Here is a 19,463-nt window from a genome sequence, read left to right as displayed (position 1 = left end):
ACAGGGTTTCTCTGTGGTTTTGGAGCCTGTCCTGGAACTAGCTCTGTAGACCAGGCTGGTCTTGAACTCACAGAGATCCGCCTGCCTCTGCTCCCGAGTGCTGGGATTACAGGCGTGCGCCACCATCGCCCAGCTTGATGATAATTCTTTTCACAAAAACTCTACCCAATGTATTTCAGTATTCAATGTATTTATCTTTTAAAAAATATTTGTTTATTTGCATTTCTCCCTTCTTGCAAACAGGTCACAGAGGCCAACCGTATGCATATGATAGCAAGGTAAAAAAGTGTATGCAGTGGATTAAAGCAAAGACTGATTCAGAAGTAAAGAAGACTGCCTTTGGTGGCTATTACCCTTATCCACCCGTTCCAGAGACATTTGCCAAGTATAGTCGCTTTATTAGAGGTATTGTTATAATTGTCAGTTCCTTTATTTAACGTTACAAGTTTAATATATGTTATTTCTATTAGTCATGTATATTCCCTTTGCTTACAGGAGTGAGCCTATATGGACCATACCTTAGTGACAATAATGTTGTCCAAATATAGATAAAAAATATATGTTATGTCTCCTAAAGGTTAATGTTTTTATTTTATTAGACTGAAAAACCAAAGAGAGAACGTAGAAGATGGAAGACTAACTTGGGGATGATATCTTGATTTAATATCGTGGAGATCACCTCCAATGATTTAATGTCATTAAGATCAGCTCTGACATTGGAAATCTTATTGTATTAAATTACATAGGAAGAGCGTTGTTATCTGAATGAGGTGCTACACGTTTGGTATCCAGATGTTGATGGCTATGTGATGTTTCTCTTGTATATAGCATGATTGAGTGTTGATTTTAAATAAAAAGTAATACTAGAGTAAATGTGGTATTGAATTTGGAATTGGATTCGTGGTGAGAAAATTAACATTAATTTTCTTTTAAGCAGAATTGATATCTGGCAGTCAAAAGTTTAAAATATGTGTGTTCATTTTTAAAGCTGGAGATAATTGCATGTTTGGGAGACAATAAACATTCAAATGCTGAACTATCATCTATGTGTTGCTATCCTCTTGGGTGTCCTATGTTAGTAATATGTTATATATGATTGAAATCATGAAAATGTGTTTTCTGGGCAGTGAATAACCAATAATATATAGTTTGAAATACGATCTCTATTTTTTACATTTTGTTTTTATTTTTTACTATTTTATTACTTTAAAAAATACCAATCCAAATTCACACTCCCTCCCCTCCTCCCACTCCCTCCCCTCCTCCCACTCCTTCTTCTCCTCCCACTCCCTCCACACACCTTCCCATGCCCCTCCAATCCTAAGAGAGTACAAGGCACCCTGCCCGGTGGCAAGTCCAAGGCCTATAATATAGGTCCAAGGTCTATAAATTATCATAATTTATAATAATCAGTATGTATAGTTTCTGTTACAATAAAGACCAGACTAGAAACCCATATCACAATTGGAATGATAACATGTATTTTGCCTATTTTTATGAAAATTACTTGAGAGGATACCAAATATAAACACAAAGTCTCACAAAATTAAGTTCATATGGCAGGTTCACATTGTAAAACTACATCAAAAATCTAATTTGAATTTTTTAATTGCTTTAAATCATATTTTCCCTTTCAAACTTACCTTGTCTTGGGACTTGTTCTCTTGCAGCTGAGATGCTCTTGACAGCTATAAGCGAAGTGAAGAAGGTGACCGAAGTCTTGCAGTACAGGGAGCAGAAGCGCATTGCAATTCAGGGGATAATCGCTGCTATAAAGTACATCCCCCACAACCACTCAGCTGAGAGTGCCCCAGCATCAGAAGCACTTCAGGTATGGTGCCAGAGGATTCCCAGTACATCTCTGACAGCACAATGGTCATCATAATGGCCATTGATACGTTTATGTATTAACTCTTAATCTAAGAGAAAAATATTTGAATTTTGTTCCTATTTCATGTCCTTTTTCTGTCATTTTTGGGCAAGGGACAAGCCCCTGCATTCTTAAGGCATAAGATCCTGCCTTTGATTTTTAAATAATTCAAGTCTGCTATGGATGTCTTTAGTGGCTAGATGGAATATATGAGTAATTGTTGTGCTGACTTCTTTTAGGCTAAGCAGCAGGAAAACTTCCATGAGGAATATTTTACTTCTTTATCTGTAATGATAGTTTTACCTATGTTCTGTAATACATAGCAATAACTCTCATAATAGAAATGGTCACTAGAAAAGACTGATACTTGAATGTTCATATCATCAAGAGTTCATTTTCCCTGTTAGTTTACCTTCTTTTTTAGTTTTGTTTTGTTTTGTTTTTCGAGACAGGGTTTCTCTGTATCTTTGGAACCTGTCCTGGAACTAGCTCTTGTAGACCAGGCTGGCCTCGAACTCACAGAGATCCATCTGCCTCTGCCTCCCGAGGGCTGGGATTAAAGGCGTGCGCCACCACTGCCTGGTTAGTTCACCTTTTTTAAAGCTATGTCTAGTAGTATTACTGTATATGTGGAAATAATCTTTTAATCTGTCTGGTCAGTTACAATAGACTAAGAGGACTTTTATCTTCTTTAAACTTAATACTAAGTAGATTAAAGCAATATGTATAAAAACAATATGATTACAACATTCTGTTCAACTCTTCAAAGTATGAAAGTTAGTATAGTTTTTCAGAAGAGAAAGCATCTTGTGAGTCTGTTTTAAACCATTTTTTCCCTAACACTTGGTTTTAGACTGACAATCACCCCTCAACTTCTCAGGCGGTTAGAAGAGAAGGTCATCATTATGGAAGAGGTAGCAAAAGACCTCAAGATGACAGGTCAGAGGGCTCTCAGCATTCTCAGTCTTCACCTACAACTTCGAGTGCCGGCGCAAAAAGAAGAATTATTCAAAGCCCATCTGCTAATCCGTAAGTCATTGGCTATATGTACATATATGCCTTCATTTTCACATGGAGTTTGCTACCGCACCTGACAGTCTAGTTCTCCACCTTTAAAAATTATATTTACTTTATTTTCTTCGTATGAGTGTTTTACCTGCATACATGTAGGTATGTGTACCACTTGCTTGCCCGCTGCTCATGGAGGCCAGATCCCCGAGAACTGGAGTTCCAGATAATTTTGAGGCACTGTATGGGAACTGGGAATTAAACCCAGGTCCTCAGCAAGAACAAGAGCTCTAAACTACCTAGCCACCTCTCCAGCCCCCAAATTTCCTTTCTCTATAAGGACACCATTCATACTGTATCGGGGAAACACTCTGGTGTGGTCCAAATTCATCTTTTGTTTACATAATATCTCATTATGTAGGCCAGACTGGCCTGGGAGCTCTTCCTTTATTTAGCCTCCCATGTGCTGGAATCACAGCCATGAAGTGCTGTGCAAGGCTATGATCTCACCTTAACAAATCACATCTCTAGTTGCTCTGTTTTCAAATTCGGTCTCGTTCTGATGTACTGAGTTAGAACTTCCATCATATGACTATAGCAGATTCAGCGTTCAGAACTCACATCTGCCTGCTGCCCACCTCTCTCTCTGAATCCATGAACTTCACACACGAAAGCACTCACTCTATCACAGTAACCCTTCAAAGCCTTAACCTACGTTCTTTTTGCTGCTGTTGTTGTTGTTGTTGTTTTGTTTTGTTTTTGTTTTTCAAGACAGAGTTTCTCTGTGTAGCTTCAGAGCCTGTCTAGGAACTCACTTTGTAGACCAGGCTGGCCTCGAACTCACAGAGAGATCCTCCAGCCTTTGCCTCTGGAGTGTTGGGATTAAAGGCAATGAGGATGCATGAGCTGGCTTTTTGCAGCTCATTCCCTCTGGTGGGATACCTTGCTCAGCCTTGATAGGGGGAGGGGCTTAGTCCTGCCTCAACTTGGTATGTCAGACTTTGTTGATTCCGCAAGGGAGGCCCTCCCCTTTCTGAGGAGTGAATGGGGCATGGAAAAGGAGCAGGTGTGGGCAAGAGAAAGGAAGGGAGGGGGAACTAGGATTGGTATGTAAAATGAAAAAAAAATAAAGAAAAAAACCAGAAAAACAAAAGCTAAATTAAACTAAAAATTCTGAACCTACACCTTCCTCAACTCTAATTCCCAGTCTCAATGTAAAGAAAATCCAGGTGGGTCATCCTGGTGAAAATTCTCCAACAATTGACTGCGGAAAAGACGCAAGGTATCCATCCATGCAGATGACAGTGGTGTGGCAGGACTAGCACAAACCCCCTTCTGAAAAAGAGAAACCAGAACGGAAGGTGGAATTATGAGATCAAAACCACTCTAAAACTTAGTGTAGCAAATTCCATTTGATTCTCAAGAAATTCAGACGTATTGTGGGGATCAATACTGTGTCTTCCAGGCCTCTACGGTAGCTTCAGTCACTCAGCCCTACATGGTTGCACCACACTTTGGGACCAACGAGGTGACACCCCCTTTTCAGGATTATTCTTGCCCTTTCTTCTTTTTATAAGCATCTACTTATTTGTTTTACTGTTTTAAAATTATAATTATAATACAAAGTAATGGATTTCATGGTGGTATTTTTATATATACTGTGTTCTAATTAGTTCTTAAGTTTGATACATATTTTGATCATATTCACACCCCTCCCCCAACTCTTCCCAGATTCACTCCTTTATGTCTCTAGCCATCCATTTTGTGTCCTTTAAAAACTAAATGTGAAATTGGGAAGATGGGATTGGCCTGTCGGTGTGGCTCTGAGGCACTGCCTTCATTGCTAGTCCATGTAGGAGTACCCAACTCACTGTGTGGGGATACAGTTCCCTGGGGCACCTGGGCCTGGGCTCTATAAGAAAGCCAGTAATCACGAGGCTGTGAGAAACCGAGAAGCAGAGTTCCTCCACAGCCTCTGCTTCAAGTCCCTGCTCTGCCTGAGTGTCCTCTCTGATTGCTCTTAATGACGGACTGTGACCTTGAAGTAGAAACAGAAATAAACCTTTTCCTTCCAAAAAAAATCCTTCAAGACAATTTTCTGCTGCCCAGATATTCTTGGACGTGTGATCTTCCACTGAAAATTGGTTAACATAATCAGGGCTACACTCTTAGAGACTGTCTCTCCTTCGATCATCTGACAATTGTCAATAGCCCTACAGATAGGATTAGGGTTGTGTATGCAACTCCCCTCTCAATACTGGGATTTGGTATGATTTGGGAATGCACACATTTTATACATGCTGTTGCAGCCAGAATGAGATCATATGTTCAGGTGCCTTGCTATGTCCAGAAGATGTGGCTTCCTTGTAGCCATCTACTGCCTCTGGCTTATGAAGCTCCTCCCATCCTTCTGCAATGATCCTGGAGCCTTTGGAGAGGCTGTGTTATATGTTCCATTTAGGATTGGATATTCTGTAGTCTCTTATTCTCTGCAATGTGACCAGTTATGCAACTCTCTGTTAGTGATAATCTTCTGCAAATGGAAGCTTCTCAGATGAGGGTTGAGAGATGCATTGATCTATAGTTATAGGGACACTTCCTTCAGAGTTAGTTTTAATACCATATCCATTTAGCAGTATAACAGTACTTGGTTCTCCCCTAGGAACTATTCCTGTCTATCAATATCTTCATAACCATTTGGTGGAGCAGGGCTTAAATCTATGAGAAACTAATTAGAAGCTGGGCATGGTAGTTCACATGCTTAATCCTAACAGTCAGGAGGAGAGGCAAATGGATTTCTGTGAGTTGAAGTCTAGTCTGGTCTACACCACAAGTTCCAGGCCAGCCAAGGCAACATAAAGTGACTCTGTCTCAAAATACCAATAACAATACAAAAAGTTGGTTTTTCCGATGATTTTAATGCCACTTTTGTGTCTGTTGGCAGGCCTTAACTGGCTTCCTCTCCCTTCTCTTGGTTCCTGTCATATCCCCATAACCCCTCTTTTTCTTTCATGTCACATGTTTTCTTTCACCTCTTTTGTTCTTTTCCTCTCCCTTAAGATCTTTCCCCCTTCTTACCGACACATTTATATAATTTTGCTACCTGTTCCGCACACACACACACACACACACACACACACACACACACACACACATACACTAAAATCTGAGAACTGCGTGTAAAAGAGAAAATGTATTTGCCTTTCTGAGTCTAGCCTATTTCACTTAATGTAATACTTTGTAGTTTCATCCATTTTTCTAACAATTTCATTATTTCACTCTTCGTTACAGCTGAAGAAATTTCATAATTCATATTTCATCAGCTGATGAAAATATGATCTGATTCCATTTTCTAGCTGTTGTGAACAGTGACACAGTAAACATATATATGCAGATATCTTGGTGACGGGATATAGAGTCCTTTGGGTATATGTGCAGAATGGTATAGCTCAGGTATAACATTTGTGTTTTGAGTTGTGACTATCCTCCAGTCTGCTTTCTATAGTGGTTCCACCAGTTTACATACTCCTCAGCAGTTTATAAGTTAATAAGGATCTCTCTCTTCTCCTCACATCCTCACCAACATTTGCTGCCATTTGTTTCTTTAATGGTAGCCATTCTGAGTGGGATGAAATTTCACCTCAAAGTAGTTTTAAATTCTCCTATGGCTTAGGATGTTTAACCACTCTTAAATTATTTATTGTCCATTTGCATTTCTCTTTTGGAAAACTCTATTTTATCTATAAGAAATTTTGGATTCAGGTGATAAATTTTTTACAGTTCTTTATATATTCTGGATATTGAGCCCCTGTATGAACTATACAAGACAAAGATTTTCTCCTGTTCTGTAGGCTGGCTCTTTATTCAGAGTTTCTTTTGCTATTCAGAATGCTTTTAAGCTCATGTATTCCCACTTGTCAATCCTTTGGATTATTTCCTGTGCTACCGGAATCCTTTGTAGAAAGTTTTTTCTCTTTTATAGCTCATTTCCTGCCTGCAGAATCCCAGAAGTCTGACATCTTTTCTTTATTTCATCCTGTCTGTATTTCCTCTGGTTTTTTAAACATGCAAACCTTCTATTTTGATGGTTGATTGGATCTCTGGTCATAAGTGTAATCTTTTAAAGTTAATTTTTAATTTTATTACGTATATTTATGTGCTGTGTGTGCTTGTGTATGTGTACACATGCCATGATGCACACATGGAGGTCAGAAGAGAACCTTCAAGAGTTCTTTGTTCCCTTCTACCATGTTGGTCTTGGGGATCAAACTCAGGTCATCAATATTGGTGACAATTATCTTTATCTGCTGAGCCATCTCTCCAACCACATATTAATTTTAATTAACGTACAAAATAATGGACTTCATACAATATCTTTTTTATTAAATGTTTTCATTTATTTTACATACTGACCACAGTTTCCCCTCCCCCTTCTCCTCCCACTACCTTCCCCCATCTTCCATCTACCCTTCCATCTGCTCCTCCTCCATCACCATTCCAAAAGGGACAGGCTCCCATGGGAGTCAACAAAGCATAGCACATCAAGTTGAGGCAGGACCAAGCTCCTTCCCCTACATCAAGGCTGGGCAAGGCAAAGCTGCACAAGGAATAGGTTCCCAAAAACCAGTTCAAGGCCAGGGACAGGTCCTGATCCCACTGCTAAGAGACACACAAACAGACCAAGCTACACAACTGTCACATACATGCAGAGGGCCTAGTTTATCCCATGCAGGCTCCCTTCCTGACATTCCAGAGTCTGTGAGCTCCCATTAGTTTAGGTCATCTGTCTCTGTGGGTTCTGCTGTCATGACTTTGACCCCCCCTGGCTAGTACAATCCTCCCCCATGGCTAGTACAATCCTTCCTCCCTCTTTTCAAGAGGACTCCAGGAGCTCGGCCCAGGGCTTGGCTGTGGATGTGTGCATCTGCTTCCTTTTTACTGGATGAAGGCTCTCTGTTGACAATTAGGGCAGTCACCAATCTGATTACAGCAGATGGCCAGTTCAGACACCCTTTCTACTACTGCTAAGAGTCTTTTTGTTTTTGTTGTTGTTTTGGTTTGATTTGGTTTGGTTTTTTGTTGTTGGGTTTTTGGGTTTTTTTTTTTTTTCTTATTGTTGTTTCGAGACAGGGTTTCTCTGTAGCTTTGGAGCCTGTCCAGGAACTAGCTCTTGTAGCCCAGGCTGGCCTCTAACTCACAAAGATCCGCCTGCCTCTGCCTCCTGAGTGCTAGGATTAAAGGCATGCGCCACCAGCGCCTGGCTTTGCTAAGAGCCTTATCTGGGGCCATCCTTGTGGATCCCTGGGAGTTTCCCTGGCACCAGGTTTCTCCCTGACCCCCAAATGGCCTATCACTATGATATCTTCATACATGTACATACGTCTACTTTACTCATGTTGGCCCTCTAACTACTGTCTGTCTCTTATCCTGTTCGCTGATCTCTCTCCTCATCAGATGGTCTAGCCCACTTCTGCTCTAATGTTTATGTGTGTATGTGTGCATCAATCTTTATTACATATGAAATAAACTTGATATTTATCTTTCTTTTCTCATTATCTTCTGTCATCTACACCTCTTCACTTCTCTTAGTCCCCTTCCATTCCTCAAATAATCTTCCTGTACATATATGCGCATGAGCTATCTACCTTGCTTTTCAAGCCTCATCTTTATTGGCCTGGAACTTGCCAACTAGGCTACACTGTCTCTCCAGACAACACAAGGGGGCTGCTTATCTCTGCCTCCCCAACACTCTGATGACTAGCGCATGACACTGTGCTGGGCTTTTTATGTGGGTTCTGGGGAGAGAAATCAGAGCCACATGCTTGCGTGGAGAGCACTTTTCCAACAGAGTTATCCCACTGCACAGCTATTTTTCATACAAGACAAATCTTTGAGCAGATGGTTCGCCAGCCACACCTTTGATGATCTGTCCAGAGCAAACTTCCTTCCATTTTATATTTGTAGGTTGGCTGTTTCCCAAATATTTGAATTTGGGGCTTCTTTTCCTTGACAATTCCCCCTCCATTGGGTATCACTCTTTGTATATTTTAGTCTAAATAGGAAAGAGAGTCCAAGGCATCCCCCCACATTTTGATTAGAAATACCCTCAGCTAAATGTCTAGGTTCACCACTTTTAAGGTCAACTTTACATGCACACAGAATAGAGTATGAGCAAGCCATTTGAGACTGCATAAGAAGGATCACCTTCTCAATAACACACTTTTTATTTCTGTCTGAAGCTCTAGCAGAAAAACCTGTCATGTCTGTATTCCTAGGCACGTTTGATTCATAACAGTGTTGTCTAAGAAGATAAGGAATTTCTGCAGCTCACTCCTCATCCTGAGCCCAGTGAGGTTTTCCTTTGAACTTTAGATTTCTACAAACATCTCCATGGAATTCTAGATTTTTTCTATTACACATTTCAGATTTAACTTAGGATATAGTTTCAAAGAAACGTCCACATTTTTTAATTTTTGACATTATAATTACATAATTTCCCCTTTTCCTTTCCCCTCTCAAAACCCTCCATGTGTACCCCCTCTTTCAAATTTATAGCTTCTCTTTTCTTTACTAGCTGGTAGCTATGTGTCATAACAGCATCCCACATCCCAATACCAAAACATGTACTAGCATATTAATTAAGAATCTTACATCAGAATACAACCAAACTGGCTGACTTAAACAATGGAAAACAGGCATTTTCTAATCAACATTTTTATAAATATATGCAATATATACTGCCTAAGGATTGCAAAGCAGGTATATTTTAACTATTTTATTTATTTTGGGTTCTCTGAGAGTTTTGTTTTCTTAATCATTTGTAGAAATAATATGTTTCACTAATTTAAAATTTAATACCATGAGCCAGGTAGTGGTGGCACATGCATTTAGTCCCAGAACTCTAGAGACAGAGGCAGGATGACCTCTGGGAGTTTGAGGCCAGTCTGGGCTACAGAGCTAGTCCCAGGACAACCAAGGCTACACAGAGAAAGCCTTTCTCGAAAAAATAGAAAACAAAAAATTAATAACATATAAAATATATCTTGCTAAAATTTTATCTTCAAATGTTGCTTTCATCATTCATGGATGCTCCTTTATAGTCCATTAGTAACTAGTTATAAGAATTAAGAACATAGAACTCAGGACCGCAAGGGGTGCACCCACACACTGAGACAATAGGGATGTTCTATTGGGAACTCACCAAGGCCAGCTGGCCTGGGTCTGAAAAAAACTGGGATAAAACCGGAATCGCTGAACATAGCGGACAATCAGGACTACTGAGAACTCAAGAACAATGGCAATGGGTTTTTGATCCTACTGCACGTGCTGGCTTTGGGGGGGCCTGGGCAGTTTGGATGCTCAACTTACTAAACCTGGATGGAGGTGGGCGGTCCTTGGACTTCCCACAGGTCAGGGAACCCTGATTGCTCTTCGAGCTGATGAGGGAGAGGGACTTGATCGGGGGAGGGGGAGGGAAATGGGAGGCGGTAGCGGGGAAGAGACAGAAGTCTTTAATAAATAAATAATAAATAAATAAATAATAATAAATAAATAAATTTTAAAAAAAGAATTAAGAACATAATGAGACTAAAGAAATACACTGATGGGGGCTGGAGAGATGGCTCAGTGGTTAAGAGCATTGCTTTCCAAAGGTCCTGAGTTCAATTCCTAGCAACCACATGGTGGCTCACAACCATCTGTAATGAGGTCTGGTGCCCTCTTCTGGCCTTCAGGCATACATGCAGAAAGAATATTGTATACGTAATAAATAAATAAATATTAAAAAAAGAAAAGAAATACACTGATAAAGTAAAATGAGTAGTATAATATAACATGACATTTCTGTATCTTTTAAATTATTTTTAGTTTTTAATTATTTTAATTTTGAAATTATGATATAATTACATCATTTCCCCCTTTTCTTTTTTTCTTCAAAGCCTTCCATATACTCCTTTTTTGCTTTCTTTCAAATTCAAGACCTCCTTTCATTAATTGTTACATACATATGTGAATGTGTGTATACACATATATTCCTAAATGCATAGATACAACCTGCTCAGTCTCTGTAATGTTGCTTGTATGTTTGTTTCCAGGGCTGACCATTTGGTATGGGATAACCAATTTGTATGCTTTCCTCTGGGGGAACTATTTCTCCCACTCTCCGCCTCCAGGGCTTTCCCTTGTCCAGTTTGGCATCTTGAGTCTTGTTGTCCTTATTCTCCCATTTAAGCAATCCTGCTGATGAGACTTGATGAGTGTAGCTTCTGACATTACTGAGAGACACAATTCACAGCAAACTCCTTGATCCGCTGGTTCTTGCAATCTTTCCAACCATTCTTCTGCAATGAACCATGAACCTTGGGTGCAGGAGAGTTTTGTAGATATATTCATTAGGACTGGCCTCCACAACTGTACATTTTTATTGGTTGTGGTTTTCTATAATGGTGTCCAACTGTCCCAAAGAGAGGTTTCCTTGTTGATGGGGTGAAGACTACACTTACATTTGGGTATAAGCACAAATTATTAATATAATGCAACTACATATTATATTAGCTTAGCAGAATGGCAGTTGTAGGTTTTCTTCAAAGACCCATGAGTTCACTGGTCCTTGTGTAGTTGGGTTTTTTCTTACTCTTTGCTCTTTTGGGACCCGCCACACAGCTCTCAAATAAACACACAGAGGCTTATTCTTACTTATGAATGCCAGATTTCTAGCCAACTTTTCATAACCTAAATTATCCCATTCCCCTTTCCTCTGGCTTTAATCGTTCTCTATTCTGTACACCTTTCTTTACTTCTTACTCCATGGCTTGCTGTATAGCTGGGTGACTGACTCTTGGAATCCTATTCTCCTTCTCCTCCTTGATCCAAATTTCTCCTCCTATTTATTCTCTCTGCCTGCCAGGCCTGCCTATCCTACCTCCTGCCTAGCTATTGGCCATCCAACTCTATTAGACCAATCAGGTGTTTTAACCAAGCAAAATAACATAGCTTCACAGAGTTAAACAAATGCAACATAAAAGAATGCAACCTGTCTTTGCAGCATAAAAAACACATGTTCCATAGCATAAACAAATGTAGCACGTCTTCAACTAATATTCCACAACACCCTGAGTTAGGTTTCCAGTACCAGTTATGATTTCCCACTTGGCAAGCAGGTCTTCAGTCCAATTAGAGAACTGTTGGTTACTGCCAAGTTATTGAAGCCACTACTATCCCTTTAGAGTTATCCTGCCATGTCGGTCATTGCTCTGTTTCATAGACAACATAGCTGGATAGGACTGTTGGTTGCCTCCCTCCTTTGGAAGCTTGCATGGGGCCTTCTGGTACCATGAAAGCTAGTCCTCAGGCAGGAGGCTTTCAAGTTAGATTCAGTTCAGCGAACTCTGAGCCCTATATCTGAAGTACATGGTGTGTTCAGGCATAGGGAGTTACCTTCCACGTCTGGAGAGGGGCACCCAAAGAAAATAACAATAGTGTTTATTGTTTCCTTTAATTTTGGAAATGAAGCAATATTTCCTCATCACAAACTGTTGCAAGAATCAAATGGAAATATTTCTCTTTTTTTGTGTTGTTTTGTTTTTTGATTTTTTTTTCAAGATCGGGTTTCTCTGTCTCTTTGGAGCCTGTCCTGGAACCAGCTCTTGTAGACCAAGCTGGCCTCAAACTCACAGAGATCCGCCTGCCTCTGCCTCCTCTGTGCTGGGATTAAAGGCAAGGTATGTGCCACCACGGCCTGGCTGAAATATTTCTTTATAAAATTGTGATTCTCCTTTCCTTTAATATAAGATGTTTCCCTTTTTATCCATTTCTTTTCAATAAACAGCTGTTTGGCAACTACTATATGGTGTTACAAAACTAAATATAGTCAGTGTTCTCATAGAAAACTTAATCTTAAATACTATATTCATTTCCAAACTTGTAATCTGAGTAAAGTATTGTTTGTTATGATAGACATTTGTTGGATGGATACTTTTTAGGTCGATGAACAAATATCTGTTCACCCCATATAAGGCACCAACAGTAGTAGATTAAACGAATTATCAGTTAGGTCTTTCTAGGTGAACCAGTGAGTTTAGTTAGGGTTTCTTACAGGAAGGGAGATGAGTGAAGAAGGCCTACTTACAGGAACATGTGTAAGGGGTTGCTTGTAATTCATTAAACACTGAAGAAAAAAACCCTCTCCTCCCAGCCAACTTATAACTTCTTAGACATTCTTAGGTAGACTTGTGACTTCATGAATACCACCCTATGAACCTCTGCCCCTACCGTCTAGTAATGAACATTAGTAGAACGATTATTGGTTAGCAATCCTGCAGTAATTCCATCGATTGAAAGCTCAAGAGAGCAATGGGCAGCCATATCTGAAGGACAATATTCCACAATCCTCCACCCAGTCCTCTGTATCTTATATTCTTTTTTAATAAATTTTAAATTAAAATAGAATTCATCACTTTCTTCTCTCCCTTTCCTTTTTCCTGTCTCTCCCAGGTAACTCTCCTTCCAATCCTTTCCATACCCCAGTGCCCTCAAATAGCTAACCTCTTTTCTTCTTTTTAATTAATTTTTTTTCATGTATTTTACATACCAAGCACAGTTTCTCCTCTCTCCTCTCTTCCCATTCCTTCCCCCTCTTCCTCCATTCAGAAAGGGGCAGGCCTCCCATGGGAGTCAACAAAGCATGTCATATCACACAGAGGCAGGACCAAGCTCCTCCCCCTACATCAGGCAGGGTGAGGCATCCCTGCATGGGAAATTGGTTCCAAAGAGCCACAGGTTCTGAACCCACCGCTAGGGGCCCCACAAACAGACGAAACTACACAACTGTCACTCAGAAGCAGAGGGCCTAGGTCGGTCCCATGTAGGCTCCCTAGCTGTCAGTCCAGAGTCCATGAGCTCCCATTAACTCAGATCAGCTGTCTCTGCATTCCTCATCATGGTCTTAACCCCCTGGCTCATACAATCTCTCCTCCCTCTTGTCAGCTGGACTCTCAGAGCTTGGCCCAGTGCTTGGCTGTGGATCTCTGCATCTGCTTACATCAGTAACCAGATGAAGTCTCTCTGTTGACAATTAGGGTAGTCACAAATCTGCTTTCAGGGGAAGGCCAGTTCAGGTACCTTCTCCATTATTCCTAGGAGTCATAGCTGGAGTCACCCTTGTGGATTCCTGGGAGATTCCCTGGCACCAAGATTTTCCCTAACCCCATAATGGACCCCTCTATCAAGATAGCTCTTTTATTACTCATCCGCTCTGTCCTGCCCCCAACTCCACCAACCCATTCCCCTCTACTCAGCCCCCATCCCAGTTTACACAGATCTTGTCTATTTCCCCATCCCAGGGGAATCAATGAGTCCCTCTTAGGGTCCTCCTTGTTACCTAGCTTCTCTGGGGCTGTGGATTTTAACCTGGTTATCCTTTGCTTTACATCTACTATCCACTTCTGAGTGAGTACATACTGTGTTTGTCTTTCTGGGGCTGGGTTACCTCACTCAGGATGATTTTTTTTCCTAGTTGCATCCATTTGCCTGCAAATTTCACAGTGTCATTGTTTTTTACCACTGAGTAATACTCCATTGTGTAAAAGTAGCACATTTTCTTTTTTTATTGATTTTTTCTTTTTTTATTGAGAAAAAAAATTCCGCCTCCTCCCAGCCTCCCACTCCTCCCACCCTCCCCTCACTCCTCTCCCCCTCCCTCTCAAGTCTGAAGAGCAGTCAGGGTTCCCTGCCCTGTGGAAAGTCCAAAGTCCTCCCCCCTCCATCCTGGTCTAGGAAGATGAACATCCAAACTGGCTAGGCCCCCACAAAGCCAGAACAAGAAGTAGGATCAAAACCCAGTGCCATTGTCCTTGGCTTCTCAGCAACCCTCATTGTCCGCCATATTCAGAGAGTCCAGGTTTATCCCCTGCTTTTTCAGTCACAATCCAGCTGGCCTTGGTGAGCTCCCAATAGATCAGCCCCACTGTCTCCGTGGGTGGGTGCACCCCTCTTAGTCCTGACTTCCTTGCTCATCTTCTCCCTCCTTCTGTTCCTCATTGGGACCTTGGGAGCTCAGTCCAGTGTTCCAGTGTGAGTCTCTGTCTCTATCTCCATCCATCGCCAGATGAAGGTTCTATGGTGATATGCAAAATATTCATCAGTATGGCTATAGGATAGGATCATTTCAGGTTCCCTATCCTCAGCTGCCCCAGGAACTAACTGGGGACCTCGCCTTGGGCACCTGGAAGCCCCTCTAGGTCCAAGTCTCTTCCCAACCCTAAGATGGCTCCCTTAATTAAGATATGTGCTTCCCTGCTCCCCTATCCAACCTTCCTGTATCCCAATTGAGCTCTACATTTTTCTCTTCTCCCCTCCCAGCCTCTCCCCTCCCCTTTAATCCTCTCCCAAGGTGCCCATGTTCCCAATTTACGGAGGAGATCTTGTCTTTTTCTACTTCCCATGTAGATTAGATGTATGTCCCTCTTAGGGTCCTCATTGTTGTCTAGGTTCTCTGGGATTGTGATTTGTGATCTGGTTTTCTTTGCTTTATGTTTACAAACCACTTATGAGTGAGTACATATGATAATTGTCTTTCTGTGTCTGGGTTACCTCACTCAAAATCATGTTTTCTAGCTCCATCCATTTGCCTGCAAAATTCAAGCTGTCATTTTTTTCTGCTGTGTAGTACTCCATTGAATAAATGAACCAGATTTTCCTTATCCATTCTTCGGTCGCAGGGCATTTAGGTTGCTTCCAGGTTCTAGCTATGACAAACAAAGCTGTTATAAACATAGCTGAGCACATGTCTTTGTGGCACGATTGAGCATCCTTTGGATGTATACCCAAAAGTGATATTACTGGGTCTTGAGGAAGGTTGTTTCCTAATAGTCTGAGAAATCACCATACTGACATCCAAAGGGGCTGTACCAGCTTGCATTCCCACCAGCTTGCATTCCCACCAGCAATGCAGGAGTGTTCCCCACAACCTCTCCAGCATAAGTTGTCATCAGTGTTTTTGATCTTGGTCATTCTTACAGGTGTAAAATGGAATCTCAGAGTTGTTTTGATTTGCATTTCTCTGATGACTAAGGATGTTGAACATTTCCTTAAGTGTCTTTCAGACATTTTAGATTCCTCTGTTGAAAGTTCTCTGTTTGGGTCTGTATTCCATTTTTTATTAGATTATGTGTTCTTTTGATGACCAATTTCTTGAGTTCTTTGTATATTTTGGAGATCGGACTTCTGTATGATGTGGGGTTGGTGAAAATCTTTTCCCATTCTGTAGGCCATCGTTTTGTCTTGTTGACCATGTCCGTTGCTTTACAGAAGCTTCTCAGTTTCAGGAGGTCCCATTTATTAATTGTTTCTCTCAGTGTCTGTGCTGCTGGGGTTATATTAAGGAAGTGGTCTCCCGTGCCAATGCATTCAAGTGTACTTCCCACTTTCTCTTCTATAAAGTTCAGTGTGCCTGCCTTTATGTTAAGGTCTTTGATCCATTTGGACCTGAGTTTTGTGCATGGTAATAGATATGGTTCTATTTTCATTTGTCTACATGTTGAAGTCTAGAAGGTACGTAACTTCTGTGCCCTTTATGAACTACTCTTCTGTCCTTCCTCCTTCAGGTGTGCTTTAATGGATTTCAGAATGCTTTTCTAAATCTACAAAACTCTCAGTGGTTAGCATTATAGCATCTACAACCCAGAATTGTCTTGCAAAGTGTGAGCAAGGTCTTTGAAGGCCCACCACCTACCATTCCAAACAAAGTCCTGTTTATCTCAGAAGCAAGAAGTTAAGGCAAAAGTGAAGAAAGTATTCCATCACATCTGTCAATTGTTCCCTGAAACAATTGTAATTCTGTGGCACAGATGGGAGGCACTACTTTCACCAGCCCTCCGTAATCCACAGTCATTCTCAGTGAGCCATCCCACTACCACATCTTGGGGTGCTGCCACAGGGATGCTTCGCATATCCCCAGCTCCAGCCATAGGCCAGGGCTGGCTTTCTTTGCTCTGATTCACCCAGGGTCAAGCCTGCCTACTGTTCCCTCACAGGCTCCTTGCATCTGGCCAACTTTCAGTTGGTTGATGGCTTTTCTGTTGACCACACCTGAGAGGGCCTTGAGCTGGACAAACAGTTGTCACTCCCGGTATCCTTTCTTACAGAAGACAAGTGTGCTGTTCTGGAGGCTAACTGCACTCCTGAGACAAGCGCAGTCTTGCTCGCCTGCATTGTTCTATCACTATGCCTTCATTAACTTTTATTCAGGCATAAAAACATTCTCAGGGCTCACAATAATTGAATTTGGCTTCCTGTCACACTTTTCCTTTGAAACACTGGTTTAACCCACATCTTACCACATTCACTTTTGAGTGACCTGGAAAAGTACTTTAGTCTGCTTTTGCCTTTCTTAAGTCCTCTTCGGTGCTTTAGCACCTTAGAAACCTGATGTACATGCCAATCTAAGTCATTCAGTCTCTCTGCTCTCAAAAATTGTGTGCCACCATGGGGTTCAGCAAAGCCACCATTCTAGTCCCTACGTCCCTGTTGAATCAACCCCTTCCTTGGCTGTTCGGTGAATGCAATCCTATCCGGCCCAGTGAACTTCACACGAAAGACTGCTTGTGTCTCCTCATTTTTGTCATTAATGCTGGTCCTTCTATTGTCTTCTGGTCCTTGATGTTCATGGGGACATCAACTAGTGATAATCAAGTGTCTCTAGGGGCTCTTATAGTTGATCAGGGAATTATTTCCCTCATTATGTAGCCTTTGACCTGTAGAAAGATGTATAGTTCATAGTCAGGCTATTCCCTGATTATAGTAGTTCACTTTACTGGATCATTATTAAGCCCCCTCTATATTCTTCATGTTTTTTCTTCCTCTGTACTAAAGCTCAGATCTGAGAGGTATCTTGCATCATGTCTGTCTCATTTTGTCCCTCCTCATTGTCCAATTCTTCCCATGGAATCCAAGTTTAGGTGTCCCAAGAGAGGCTATTTGCACATATATAACTGGTACTCTTTTCTTTATGTCCCAGTAAGAAATGGCAAGCCAATTCCTCTATCTGTTCAGCTCTCCCCTTTCTCCCTCTATCTTTTATTTTTCCTGCTAATTCAGTGGCTAGTACAGGGGATTGTATCCACATGGTTTTTCTTACATTTCCTTCATTTCATATGCAGTCATTCTAGTTTTGAACTCAATTACTTGCCTTATTGCCCGGAGCAAAGGACACACAACTGACACCCCAGCTTACATAAGACCCTGTCCCATAGATGTTATTTTTGTGGATTATAGTATATCCTTCATCAGCCATTTAAGGGACATCTCACATGATAGATACCATCCATTAAGGAGTTTTGCATTCCATACCACATAAGAAAAGCAGTCACTCTGGAATTCTCCAGGGGAACCCCACATTCCAATACAGTAGCCTTAGTGGCATGTGGCATGTCATATCACCCATAGCAGGGACAGTGCCAGGGCTACTAAAACAGGAAGGCACCATTCCATACCCCACCAGGAAGGACAACCATGCCAGGGTTCTCCACACAGACACTCCACCCTCAGATGGCTTAGCTTCATTTTGTATGTCTCATAGCCCACAACAGAGGCAATGGTGCTTCTCCTTATATTTATCTCTATTGTATCTTGGATTAAGTTGCCAAGTGTTGGGTAAACATTTTCTGGGTAGATAAACAAACATCTGTCCCAAAGTAATGATTCTTCCCAGGCCCAGCTTGTTGCATCAATGGGTTTGATTAGGATTGTTTACAATAGCATAGGTAAGGGGTCATTTACTGGGATATGGGGAGCTTATAAGCAGCTACACCACTGAAGAGCCGCCCCCCTTCCTAGCAACTGTTAACTGCTTACAGAATTTTGGGAAGGGCTAGGACCTCTTCAGCCTCCTCCCTCTGTGAAGGAACATCAGTGAGCCCAGTCTTGTGCTATCTTTGGTAATACCAGCTGCTGATGGTTCAGCAGGGCACTGACCATGTCATGCCCAGAGGACAGCATCCACCAACACTGGTTTTTTTTTCTGTCTATTCTGGTACTGTCTCAACACACAAAAGGATCAGTTATCCCTGACTAAAAATGAGGGGAGGATTCTATAGAAAATAATAACTGGGTTAAAGTTTAAAAGACAAACAAGAGCTAATAGAGCAGAAGAGGCAGAGAGCAGTTCCTTGCTGAAGGAAATCAACATGGATCTGCAGTAGTAGGAAACGAACAGACTATAGTGTGAAGGAGGAGAATAGGAAAGGTTGGTTTATAAACTGCTGAAAACATGAGAACTCATTTTGAAGTTTCCCATAAGAGAATAAAAGTGCTTCCATCTTTAGCTGATATATAATGAAGTTAAATGTTTTCTTTTATAATAAAATTTACCTCCATTGCAGTGTTTTGAACTATATCATATATGGATTTTGATAATTATATGTATATTTAATGTATTACTTTAAGAAATGTATAGGCCAGCTGGACTGTGACTGAAAAAGCATGGGATAAAACCGGACTCTCTGAACATGGCGATCAATGAGGGCTGATGAGAAGCCAAGGACAATGGCACGGGGTTTTGATCCTACTTAATGTGCTGGCTTTGTGGGAG

At 41.2% G+C, this 19,463-nt stretch overlaps 1 protein-coding gene across 2 annotated transcripts in view; it reads left to right on the top strand.

Moving 5' to 3' along the window:
* Positions 1-19,463, top strand: part of Radx (RPA1 related single stranded DNA binding protein, X-linked) — a 74,576-nt gene that overhangs the window by 29,815 nt on the left and 25,298 nt on the right. For both annotated transcript variants that reach the window (XM_005367368.1, XM_013353841.1), the window contains exons 8-10: positions 244-405; positions 1,671-1,831; positions 2,724-2,899. In XM_005367368.1, coding sequence (XP_005367425.1) covers positions 244-405; positions 1,671-1,831; positions 2,724-2,899 — 499 coding nt within the window. The remainder of the gene's footprint in view (positions 1-243; positions 406-1,670; positions 1,832-2,723; positions 2,900-19,463) is intronic.

This window comes from Microtus ochrogaster, unplaced genomic scaffold, assembly GCF_000317375.1.
Source record: "Microtus ochrogaster isolate Prairie Vole_2 unplaced genomic scaffold, MicOch1.0 UNK17, whole genome shotgun sequence".
Lineage (NCBI taxonomy): Eukaryota > Metazoa > Chordata > Mammalia > Rodentia > Cricetidae > Microtus > Microtus ochrogaster.
Note: the sequence above shows the minus strand (reverse complement) of the source record. Positions and strands in the feature narration are given on the sequence as shown.